Genomic DNA, 12,973 nt, shown 5'->3' on the forward strand with positions numbered 1-12,973 from the left:
CGATCATCTAAGATGATAAAAGAGACAGTTAATGTATGTCACCAAATCATAAATATTTTGTAGGAAAAATTGACATGAAGATGGAATAAGTGTTATATGGTCAAACCATTTTTGCTATTAAGCTTTGTGAGCAAGCTCATTAAAATCTTTTTTTTTATAAGATTTGTTTTCCAGATGTTTTGGAACTACTTTATATTTTATAATGAAATGTGTTTATTTTTTAATTGTTGTTCTAAAATCAAGAGATGTTTATAAAATTCAATGACCAAATTTTAAGATATGTCATGCAAATGCAAGAGTCTTGCTCATCTCTCTTTTTTGAATCCTATAATATAATGTATTTCTAATAAGTCTTAAAAGTATGAAGTATTGCTTTGAACCCTTTTCTTGAACCTTATAATACCATTTTTTATCCCAATAAATTCTAAAGAGAAAAATCTTGCTAAAACATACCCAAGATAAGAACCAAATAACTTGATGAGTTTGTCTTGGTATCATGTTCATGCTATCGAATTGAATGATTAATTCAAAACTTTCATTTTAGCCTTTCGCATAACTGGAAAAGTGACTCAGCCTAATTTCACTCATGTATGGGCTGACAAACTTTCACATTTTATATAGGTGAAAAAGCTCATCAGCTTATTTTAAGGAAGGGAGGCTCAATAATTATTTTTTCTTTTTAGCAAATAAATAGTGTACATTCAAGTTATGATCCCGCCACTTCTTCTTTAAGATTAACCTCATGGTTTTCTTGATTAACAATAATTTCAAATAAGGCTGATATTTATCAATATGAGTAGATTTAGGTTTAAGATGAAGAAATGTCATCTTTGTTATGTTTTTCACAAAAAAAAAATCTTTTATAGTCCCATTTTAAGTCTCAAATATCTTTTGAATAATCATTCAGACTAGGATCACCTCTAACATTAAAGGCAAGTTTTGGAAATTCTCCAAATAGAAAAAATAAATAAAAAGAGGATAAATTCGATACATAAAGGAGTTAACAAAAGAAAAGGAAAAGGAAAGGAATAAAAAAGTTCTATAAAGTGTCTCTAATAATGGCATAAAGTCCAAAATTCAAGAACAAATGTTAACATTAAATAATAAGATATAATTTGAAGAACTGAGATGAGATTAATCACTAAAATATCAAAATCAAGGTAATAAGCCTAAAAAGTTTTCATGGATGAAGACACGCACACACACCTAAACCTTAGTCTACATAACATGCTTTTAAAAGCAATTTCAAATAAAAAAATATAATTTATTTATGTTGATAGGTGTCAGCTTATAGAAATAGAAAAAAGAATTTTTTTTTAAAAAAGTCATAACTAAATTATTTATTATATGTCATTTTTTAAGATATTAAGTCTTGTGTTTTCACTAATGAATAGGCATCGATATAATGTGAAGTAAGGCATCTTTCTTTTTTGAAAGCTAATACTCTCTTTTAGGATCTAACTTATTCTTTCTAAAATATTCCTCAATTTGTTAAAGAACTCATTTTAGCCATTTGTAGCCAAACTTTAGGGATAACCATTGTCTTCTCAATGACACATAACACCCATTTTGTCATATACAATGAAATATTTAAAATCACATCTTAGAATTGAAATGATATCTTTCTAGCTTTTGATTGAGAAATCACTTTTTCCACTTGGTAAAAACAACTTCAAGTTTATATCTTAATGATCTCTTTTTGTTGATTAGACCTCTACAAACACAATCATTATGTTTTGTGATTTTGTTCCATAACAAGAAAGATACAAACTTCATGAAATAAGATATTTTACAACATAATTTTCTCATTTAACAATATTCGTAAAGTTTTTAACAAAAATGATAATGATGCACATTTGTATCATGATCCCTGCTATAAAATATAAACATAATTAGATCAATTGAAGATAATTTTATTTGTTTGAATATATGATAATGATAATAACTAATGATTTAGAGAACTCTATCATAAATTATGAGTGATAATATAAACAACTTCTTCATGATAAAAAAGTGAGCAAATATCTTTATGTTGCACTAGGATTCAATACTAAAGGGAAAATAAAGCTTTAAATATGAAAATCACTATCTTATGCAATTTCAAGTATAAGGGTTTTAGAATTGGATCACTTGCTTATAAATTGAATTAAAGCAAATAAATGAGTCTCAAATTATGGTAATTTATGTGATATAAAAAAAATATTTAACATGACCTAAAGAAATTCACACAATTAATTGAGGATACTCATTTTATTTTATGTTGAGATTGGTCATTTAATATTTTGGATTTATTTAAATTTCATAACAAAGTTGGTCACTTCACAATTATTAGGTGAAAAAAACAATTAAGAACATGAATTACTATTCTTAAAAAAGGTGAATAAAAAAATTTAAAAAATTAATGCAAAGTCAGAAGAACAAAAATAATCAAAGAATGTATTAATTAAAATTAAAATATATCAAAATTTAAATAAAAAAAGAGATGTTTAGCCATGTGTGTCTAAGTCTGCATACCTTGCTAATGTTATTTTGTATTTATTTTTTTAATGAAATAAATAACATATTTTTTGATCTAGTTTTTGTTTTTTTTCTTTTTTTTTATTGATAATAGGTTGAGTGTTGCGACAAATCATATATTGTCTTCTACAATAGTTTTAGTTACCTTTATTTTTTGATCTAGTTTTTGTTTTTTTTCTTTTTTTTTATTGATAATAGGTTGAGTGTTGTGGCAAATTGGCAACCAAAAATTCATGATCTAAGTTTTTTGGATGTTAAAAACTCATTTTCAACCCTAAAAAAAAAAAGCTTTAATTACTCTAAAATGAAAATTAAAAAAATTAAAAAACTTTAATGATGCTCATATATCTTTTTTTGATATGGTTAAAGAGCAACAACACTTTCACTAAACACCATTTAAAAAAAAAATTATTAACACTAAAATTAACTTTTTTATGGATGGATTGTCTATATTCAATTATTTTATCTCTTTAATATTTTTTAACAATTTTTTTTATCTCTCAACATTTGGGATTCAATCATAAAAAATAAAGTTTAAAATTAAAATATAAATTGCTAAAATAATTATGACCAAATAATATGAAAAAAATTTAAGTATGCATGCCATTATTAAAATGAGGTCTCCTTTTTTTAAACTTGGCACTTCATTTTTTAATTTTGATTTTTAATTCTAATAAACTTTTATTTTACAAAATTGATATATATAATCTATCAATGAAATACATAAATTTTGTATATAAAAAAATAAAAATAAAAACATATCTCAACATATAAACTGTACTAATATAATTTAAAATAATGAAATTACTATTGCAAAAATTTAATGACTAAAATAAAAAATAATTATAAGAAAATATAAAAAATATAAATCATGCTAATATAATTTAGAATAATAGAATTGCTTTAATAAAAAATTACCAATTAAAATGAAACAAAATGTTCACATTAACAACAAAACCCATTTAGTAATTAAGTAATAATATTAATAGCAATAATAATATGATTTATTGGAAAGAAAATATTAATATTTTTAATCGCCAATATATTTCAAATTTTATTTCATGTATTATTAGGATATTTCGAGAGAATTAATGTATTTTGCAACTTATTATATAAATATTTCTTTAGATTTATAAAATAGTTTTATTTTTTTTGCCATTAATTGAGGAAAATAATTATTAAACATTTAAACATTCCTCCTGCCATGCCAACCTAACATCTGCACCCATACGAAGGCGGACGCGCTATCAATTCTGGCAAACACTACACGAACTTGCCCTATTTCTTCTATTACAACTTTTTTTTTTTATCCGGCCTTATCTCAGTCATTGCTCTCTCTTGTTTGAGGAGATTCTTGAGAATTCGAATCTATATTCATATTCTATCTATATATAAATATATGTACTTTCCATTTAGATTTTATGTTTTAAGCTTTCCTAAATAACATGGGTCTAATCGATTTCCCCTTTTGTATTCATGGCCTGTTTTCTATCCTTCTTTCTTTTTTGTTTTTATAAAGAAAACAATTTCATACAGTATTTCTTTTAATCATCATAACAAATAACCCACATGTCTTTATTCTCTTGGATTACGAACTGGATTTGATAGATAGATAGATAGATTCGGTGGGATTAGGAGTAGATGACAAAGTAAAAATTCCTTACTTGGGTATGGGTATTGGGTGACCCACCCGGCACATTCCTTCTTTCTGGGTTTTTAGGATTATTATCATATTTGATTTATCTTTTGAAATGTCTGGTGGGACACCAGTTGGCGGCGGGGGATACATCAGGCAGAGACATAGCCAAGGGTATGCCTCAAGTGGTGATGATCTTGAGGATGATGCTTGTTCCAGAGCACAGCCCTTTTCGCCCCCTAATCAGCGAGTTAGGCCTTGGCTTGAGATTGTCGAAAATGTAATTTGGATTGCTTCTGCAATTTTCATCATCTACTTCGGCGACAGACGCTCCAATTTGATTTATCTTTTGTGGCATGACGAACGGATTAGAAGGTAATCAAATTCATTTTCTGTAATCTTCTTCTTCTACTACTAGTATCCTTCATTTGTTTGTCTAATATGTTTTGCACTTTTTAGATGCTTATTCAATGTCATCTGCTTAAATCCCGATTCCTGAGGGGAAAGACTATCAATATTGGAAGCGTTCTTGATCATCTGTATTGCATTTCATAATATTTCTAAAGAGGCTTCCACATGGTTTAAGCTAGGCAGCATTTAGATGTTTATTCAATCTCTTTCTCTTTCAACGTGTTGTCTTGGTCTATTTCAAGATGAAAATGTTGAAAAACTTGATTCAGATTTCTCAAGTGTATGCGGATATTCATGCATTGGAAAAGGTTGGAGCATGGCAGGATATTCTCGCAGATATAAAAACGAGCCTCGTAAAAGTAGTGCTTCTGGGGAGTGTTTGGGGTTTTTTTTTCTCACATGATGGGGAGACATTCATACGAAGTTAGATATTTCAGATGTGTATGTTAGATATCAGAATCATCTTATACTTCAACTTGGAGATAAGGCTCTAATGTGATAAATCATTGCATGTCCTTTTTTTCTTTTTTCTTTTTTGAGAATTTGCACTACAAACTTGTGCAACTAAGCTTGCTAGAGTGCTTCACTCTTTTGGTTATTTTTTCTAGTCCGTTGAGTCTAGAATTAAGAAGGGAAGAAAATGATATTGTAAGACATGTATGTCAGTAATGGCTTCATTTGAATTTAATTGTATCCTCATTCAATGGGGTTGTAGTACCACTTGTATTAAAAGAATAGTCAGTAGCAGATGTTTAAAACCTATAGCAAGATCACAAAACTAAGAGAACAAAATTAGAGAATGAACTCGCTGCAAGTAAATCTCAGCTTTATTCTGATATCAACATTCAGTGTCTTTGAATGTCCAGGCACAGGCGCCAAACCAAATAAAATGTGAAAACCTATTAATTAGTCTTAATTTTTACGGGAAACTAAAATAAACTAAATTCTTATATGACTACTAATTAATAAGTACTTCTATTCTTAAATAATCGTTTAAAGTTAAGGTTCCTAAATAATCAAATCTTAATTTTCACTGTTATCCTTCTCCATGTCCCATTCATTCATCTTTTGATGGAAAATCTCAATCTCTAGTTTTGAAGTGTCATAGCAGTAAGAACTCCATAATCTCGCATGCACTTCATTTCCCAAAGTAAAATTCTTGCACTTGATTCCTTTCTTTCTTGTTTAATGGTGACAATAATTTTAGCAGTAAGATAGTCTTGTCAGCTACAATATTGAATTTAAGTGGAATAATGAACTAAATGTGTTCAGCCTTTTTTCTTTGAAAACTTCAATGATAGAATCTTCAATTTATTTATTTTTTTCTTTTGCACAAGATCCTTTGCTTGAAATTCTTCATCCTTGCAATTATGCCCATCTTGTATATTCACAATTTCTATTTCCTTTAACAAGTTTTCTTTGATGCCATCTTCATTGCATTCATCATCTTGTTCTACAATGTCCACTAGTATCCCTAAACTCAATCAGGTTGTGGAAGTGAAGTGATTTAGGGATAGGATTATCTTCATGAAGCTAGTAATAGGGAAGGAGAGGATCCATGTCATCAATGCCTATGCGCACAGCTAGGACTGGATGCATATCCTTTGCTTTAAGGGATCTGTAATGAAGAAAAGATTTTCCTTGGGGAAGAGTTGAATGGATATGTGAGTAGCAACAATTTCTGTTTTAAAAGGGGTGTGTGAAGGATATGGGTATGGTAGTAGAAATGGGGATGGCTAGGTTATACTAGAGCTTGCTTTGTCCTATGATTTGGTATTATCTAACATCTATTTGAAAAGAGGGAACCATTTTTCACTACTTTTAAAAATGGGGTACTTGTACCCAAACGGACTTCTTCCTCACAATAAAGGGGCACAAACCTATATGTAAGAATTCCAAATTCATCCCTATGGAAGCCATAGCGTCTCTACTTAGGCTGGCACTTTTAGATGTGATGAGAACGAATGGAGTGCGAAAGGATTAGAGAAACATGCTTCCAAGGGTTTGGTGGTGATGCATGAAGGGTGCAAACCAAGTAGATTTTAAGAAAAACTATTGGGAGTGGAGGTTTGGAACCTAGATGCTAACACAGATGCTGTAGGGAACCTAGATGCTAACACAGATACTGTATGGGGAGAGATGACTAGGTTCTTCAAGAAAAGTGGAAGTAGAGATCCTGGGTGAATCCAATGGTCAAAAGGCCATGCCCAATCGAACCACCATGATTTTACACCTTGATACCAAACTAGTGCAATAAGATCATGAAACTAGAGAACCAATTCTCATCTCAATTTTGTTCTAATAGCAATATTAAATGTTTATTAAATCTCTAGGTAATATTCTTTATTTACACGCACCAAATACAATAGGATCTCCATATTTTTAAATATCTAGAATAATCATCCAACATAAACTCCCTCAATAATAAAGGGTAAATCACCCCAATCACCCTTTATTTTGACGGCAAGAACATTTAGCATCTCCATATTTAGCATCTCCATATTGGAATGACACTTAACACCCCATGCTTTCACATTAACACATTGCAGTTGATGTAAATCTCTGTCCAAAAAACAAATATTACAAAAATGCCACTTATCACATGCTTAAGAGTATTTCATGACCAAGTTACCCCGTGCTTAAAATGTATTTTTATACTTTCATGAAGAATATAAAAAATCAAATCCAAGAATCTCATGAACAAAACGTGACCTAAAGTAAAATAACCACACTAGAAATAGAGTCTGCCTAGATTTGCTGTTTAGCAGCAGCTACTATAATCTGAACAGTCAATCATCTCATGTTGTGGAAAAGAGAAAAGCAATTGGCTGCTCAACAAAAAATTCCTGAGAGTAATAATCATTGCTGTTTCGATTGTAATCACCGCAAACACCTGCTTGTTTTAATTATTTTCAGAAAGAAATTTCATAGCTGAACCATTGAATTCATGCCTTTACAATTCTCATTGATTCTCTGGAGGAAAAAAAAATTGATTCCAAGCTGTATTTGATATCAAAAAGTGAAAAAAAAATTACAAGCCAAAATCTCTCTTAAATTTAAACAGTAGACAAAATGACAAGTGGCCTCTCCATTCCTAATTAATTTTGCATCAAAGACTTGCCACCTGAGTGAGAAGTACTCAACAAGAATGGTTTGATAGCCTCTACAGTACACAGGACCAACATATCACCTCACCATCCCCTCTGCTCCTTCCTCCACTGCAATACACCAGCCACCTCTACTGTATCTTCCACCATCACAAAACAGCAGCTAGACAGCATTTAAGCAAGAAAATAATCCTAAATACAAGATCAAAACCCAAAAGCTTAAGAAATGGAGAGTTCTGATCTGATCTCTAGTAAACAAGATAGGCCAAATCTGTTGAGGAGAATGAAAAGAGAGGACAAAAGAAAGAGAGAGTGAGGGGTTAGGGAAAGCTGGAAATGACGAGAAATCAAAGAAAAAGACAACTTTTTGCAGATTGGAAAGAAATCAGTTTGGAAGTTATCCTTCTATGGGGTTACTTTGGTCATTTTGCTTTAAACTTATCAGAATCAGTTGCCCTTCTTATGAGGCTGTGAATTGTAATTATAAAACATAGGATGCAAATCAAACTACAGGATGATTGGGGTGATTTACCTGATGATTAAATGTAATTCTCATTGTTGGCTTTCATCATTTCCCATCAAGATGATGTGTGTTGAACTTTCATACATAGCATAACAAATTAATACCTGAATAATAAGATCAGTAATCTTATATGAAATGGAGTGACCATATGCTGAAAATTCCTAAATTTAGTCATGGAAAGAATTTATTTATTGAGGATGCTTGTGGTAAGAGAATGTTCTTGGATAGAGTCAAATAAAGGGAAATATGTTTTTAGTTGACTCTCATGGGTTTAGACCATGGCTGTTTTGTGGATGTCAAGCAGGTTCAGTTTCGCTAATAAACAATAGAATGAATCTGCTTAATATGGAGAAGCTTCACTAGCTTTATGTACTGCTACACAGGACTCAATTGGCATGAAATAATAATTTGTTGAGGATCACTTCTTGGGTGCGCCTGGAATTTGAACTGAACTTCTTGGAGTAAATCTGGAAACAGCCTTCAAATTATTAGGTTTTCAAATGAGTTTTCTTATAACTCTGTTGTATGTACCACTGTGGATTAATAACACAGAAGCCACTAGTTTTTAACTCTTTTTTTTTTTTTTATATCTGCTTTGTGAATTTGTTCTAAGGGGTTGTGGCACAATTCACTTAGTGACATTGGCGGTCCTGTTTCCTTTCAAATATGAATGGATTTTAACTATATTCAACGCCTACCTACACCCAAGGTTTTTGCCTATTCTTCAGGGCAAAATGGTGCAGAAAACACTAAGAACAAACCAGCAGCAATAAAATTATATTTTAAATGAAAGCTTGACACTGAAATTTCTCAAGAAAAAATAGTGAAAGCAAACAATAGTTTAGAACTTCAATGGCTCTCAAACTCTCTACTAACTGATTACTCTCCTGCATAGGCTCTTTTATACCGAAATAAAGGAAATAGGAAAATAGTTATTTTTGATATTGAGTACTAAATAAATCAAAACATGGAATTCTCAGCAAGAAAATAAATTTAATAAATAAAATACATATTCTTCTTTTATGATTTTCTGCTTGCATGTGTGTAGAACACTCAATTCCCATGGATATATGTATTGCTGCCTCTGTATGAAACTTTTTTGCCTACCAGCTGATCTTTCCTAAGAACCAGCCTGAACTTTGTCTGGGCTTGGTATTTTTAGAGGCCAGTTTAATTGAATTCTCACAGTAACTTACAAATATGTGATGGTTTCTGATCATTTTAGTAACCAAAGACTAATTCAGCATGTGGATAATGCATGTGACTAGAAAGATCCCTGTATTTGTAGCTAAGTGACTGTATTTTTCAAATTCAACATGGATAATGCGTGTGATTAAAAAGACCTCTGTTTTTGCAGTGAAGTGACTGCAACTTTTTTTTTTTCCTTGTATATTATATTGCAAAATATTAGCTATCCATATTATTCAATTTCTCTGGTGTCTAATCTTTCAAGAAATTCCCATGCAGATTGCCTTTATACCTTGGGATGGTGGGTGTTGGTTTGAACATTCTTATCTTCTTATATACAATTATGTTTGCCTGGAGTGTCAGGAGGTTCGATGAAAAATGGGAGCTCTCAAGCATATCCACTCTGCCATTAGTTACCCTATTGGGGCTTGTCTCCTTTTGCTTGTAAGAGTTAACTATTGTGCATTTCAGTTTTTCAATTAACTGAGTTCTATCACTTATGTTTAGACCACTTATTCTGTTTCTGAACTCACTTAGGTTTTCCTTTTCTTTGTGGCCAATTTGGAGTTTTTTGACCCTTCCTCTTCTGGTACATCTTAGATTGTTCATTTTTTTCTCTTCCTGCTTATGGATGCACACAATAATTTACATGTGGAGACTGCCTGATCACTCTTGTGTTATTGCAGTTCACACTGTTTATGGCTTGTATGATTATCTTTCCCAACATTATGATTGGAACATTCAGGACACAAAACGATGCATTCCGCATAGATTAAGTTTCCAGAGTTTCAAGAAAGGAGATATTGATTTGGATGAAGATTCTCTTACTCACACATTGTGGTTGCATTGGCTATGGACTGAGGCCGCGATGCGATGAATCTCCCGCACAGTTTTGCCTCAATGGTGCGTGCTGCCAGAACTGATTGTCTTTTAATCAGCCAGTTTCATATTCAATGTGATCCTTACCTTATGATAACTAGAACTGATTGTCTTTTAACCATCAATCATGAGTTCAGAGCTGTGGATCCATTTGATAATGTGTCATAGATGTGCTAATCTGCAGTCATATGATGTTAGCCTTCAGTACCTCCATCTACGGAATGGGAGAGGGCATGGTTCTGTTATTGTAGTCAAAGTGATAGTTTGAATTCCATACTCTTAGTTCTTGTTTCATTTTCCTTCTGTTATCAAGTTGGGTAACATGGTTTATGTGCCCTTATCGTGTTCTCATCATTTTTCAAACCCAATTCCCTGCCTTTGTATCTGATCGACTTTTTCAAGGTTTTCATTCATATTTCTCGTCTGAATTGCACACCCTTTCTTCTACAAGAAAAGATGTTATTTCTTCTGCATTTTTTGTGAAGTGATTCTAGCAAAAGGTCTTGTTTGAGAAGAATCAAAGAATATATTTGTTGTAAAATTGATAAGGTTTAGTCTAACTTGTTTAATCTAGTCATGGGCTTTTGGATGTATTTGCATGGGCAGTATTATGGTATTTCTATAGTGTAAAACTAAAGAGATCGTTATAGCACTCATGTTTTATTTCCTTAATTTCTCAAACTTTATTTTATTTTATTTTTAAAAAAAATGCAATTTTCATACATAAAAAAACTGATGAGGATACAGGGAAGTGAGAACCAATATAGCTTGTGCACAAAAATATCCTTCATTAGTTAAGACCCGATCAAAAAACATCTCACGAACTGTTCATTATAATATGCTTAAAAGACAAGAGAATCTTGTATTCTTCTTTTGTTTATGCTTAAAAATTGAGAGAAAACATCTTTAAAATGAATATTTTTGTGGTTGAAATTGTATTTTGTAATTGAAAAAAATTATTTAAATTTTTTTTTTGTTTTTGAATCATTTTTATGTATTGATATTAAAAAATAATTTTTTAAAATAAAAAATCACATATTTATAAGCAAAAAATATTTTAAAAAATAATTATTATTACACTATTAAATACTAAAAGAAAACATTCCAATCTTTCCACCAAACATTACAAAAAATAGGTGGAAACATCTTAAAGAATATTTTTTGAAGTATGTTTAGAGAATAAAAACATATCCCACCAATTTATCTCTTAACCTTATTCAAAGGAATTTAGGAGGGACCTTTTTCCTTTTCCTTTCTTTTCCTTTTCTTCTTCCCTCTTTCTTCATTTTCTTTTCTTTTTTTTTTTTATTTTTTTTCCTCCCCTTTCACCATCACCTATAACCACCCTCAAAACACAAAACACTATTTCTATCACTACCAAATCAAACTTAATCACCATATGATAGAATAAACCCTTCTTCATAAAGAATTATAATTTAATCTAAATCATAACAATACTAAAATAGAAAGAAAAAAAAAAGAGCGGCCATATATTACTATTTATCAAAATAGCTCTTTTAAAAGAAGAGAAAGCCAAGTCAACTTGAAATTCAATTTGCCATCATTGGCTAATAGTGAAAATTATTGTCCTCATCAATACTTAGATTAGATTATGGTTTGCTAACTTCTACTCCTATCGATTTAGGAATCCATGCACTATTACACGCATCGCTTTATCTTCACACACCACTTCTATTTCTGGTTCAGTTTTCACAATTTTTCAATATGCTTTCACTTCTTTTACGATAGTTTCATATTAGATTTTTGTTTTTTAGTGATTTTATTTGAGAATTTTTAGAAGTCATAAGATGTGTGTAAAAGCCCGGCCTAACTTGCCATATATTGTCTACTTTAAGTCTTACCATCCTCACGATTTTGTTCTTGGTAACGTAAGCTCATTTCTGAACTTAATGCCCCAAAACGCATATGACAAGTTAGTAACCAGCACTAATAATAAGGCCAGCTAGTAACTCCTTACTCTTCGATATGGAATCTTACAATCCACCCCCTTAAGGAGCTCGACAACCTCGTCGGCACAACCAAATAACCAATGAGGTTAGCTCTAATACTAAATGTAACAACCCGCCCAACTTGTCATATATTGTCCGCTTTGGGCCTTGCTACTCTCACGGTTTTATTCCTGGTAACGCGAGCCCGTTTCTGAGCTTGACTCCCTAAAACGCGTATGATAAGTTAGCAATCAACACTACTAATAAGGTTAGCTACCAGCTCCTCACCTACTGATGTGAGATTTTATAATGTGGTTCAACTATAATGTCTTTGAGCATTGAAACAAGTTGAGGTTTTTTTATATGAAATGAAGCAATCTTTCTATCTTAGGCATTTTACATAACATGTTTTTTTTTTCTCATTATTATATTCAACTTAATGCTTATATTATTGTTATCATTCTTAAATTCTTATTCATCAATTATATAATTTGATTGTTACTCGTCTAATGTTGTTTTTTCTTTAATATGTCTAATTCATGCGTGTATGTTATGTTATCTTCTTTTTGTTGTTTGTTATTGATTAGTACTTAAAAGTGTATTTTTATCATGGTTTTATATCATCATTTTGCACTTAAAATATCAATAACTCCTTAACTAAAGCATGTTTTATAATAATATATCTAATAATATAAGATACCTTTAATTTGTGGTAAATGTTCATTTTAAATGAAGGCCTATCACATAAATGAAAGGATTAATT

General features: G+C 30.8%; 1 protein-coding gene across 2 annotated transcripts; it reads left to right on the forward strand.

Moving 5' to 3' along the window:
* Window positions 1-3,691: 3,691 nt before the first annotated feature.
* Window positions 3,692-10,563, forward strand: LOC105112239 (testis- and ovary-specific PAZ domain protein). 2 transcript variants are annotated; one of them, XM_011007864.1, is made up of 4 exons: window positions 3,692-4,528; window positions 9,746-9,826; window positions 9,920-9,971; window positions 10,069-10,563. In XM_011007864.1, exons 1-4 carry the CDS (start codon window positions 4,269-4,271, stop codon window positions 10,156-10,158), a joined length of 483 nt encoding a protein of 160 aa, XP_011006166.1. In that variant the 5' UTR covers window positions 3,692-4,268; the 3' UTR covers window positions 10,159-10,563. The 2 variants fall into 2 exon arrangements, with proteins under 2 accessions (XP_011006166.1, XP_011006165.1); XM_011007863.1 differs by having other exon boundaries at window positions 3,696-4,528; window positions 9,662-9,826.
* Window positions 10,564-12,973: the final 2,410 nt, after the last annotated feature.

Source organism: Populus euphratica, unplaced genomic scaffold, assembly GCF_000495115.2.
Source record: "Populus euphratica unplaced genomic scaffold, PopEup_1.0 scaffold330.1, whole genome shotgun sequence".
Taxonomy (NCBI): Eukaryota; Viridiplantae; Streptophyta; class Magnoliopsida; order Malpighiales; family Salicaceae; genus Populus; species Populus euphratica.

Bases quoted from the DNA above. Each gene is read 5' to 3' on its own strand.
- LOC105112239 (XM_011007863.1), top strand. From the start codon at position 4,269: ATGTCTGGTGGGACACCAGTTGGCGGCGGGGGATACATCAGGCAGAGA. The intron at 4,529-9,661 runs GTAATCAAATTC...ATTCCCATGCAG, and splicing joins CATGACGAACGGATTAGAAG to ATTGCCTTTATACCTTGGGA. The intron at 9,972-10,068 runs GTACATCTTAGA...GTGTTATTGCAG, and splicing joins TTTTGACCCTTCCTCTTCTG to TTCACACTGTTTATGGCTTG.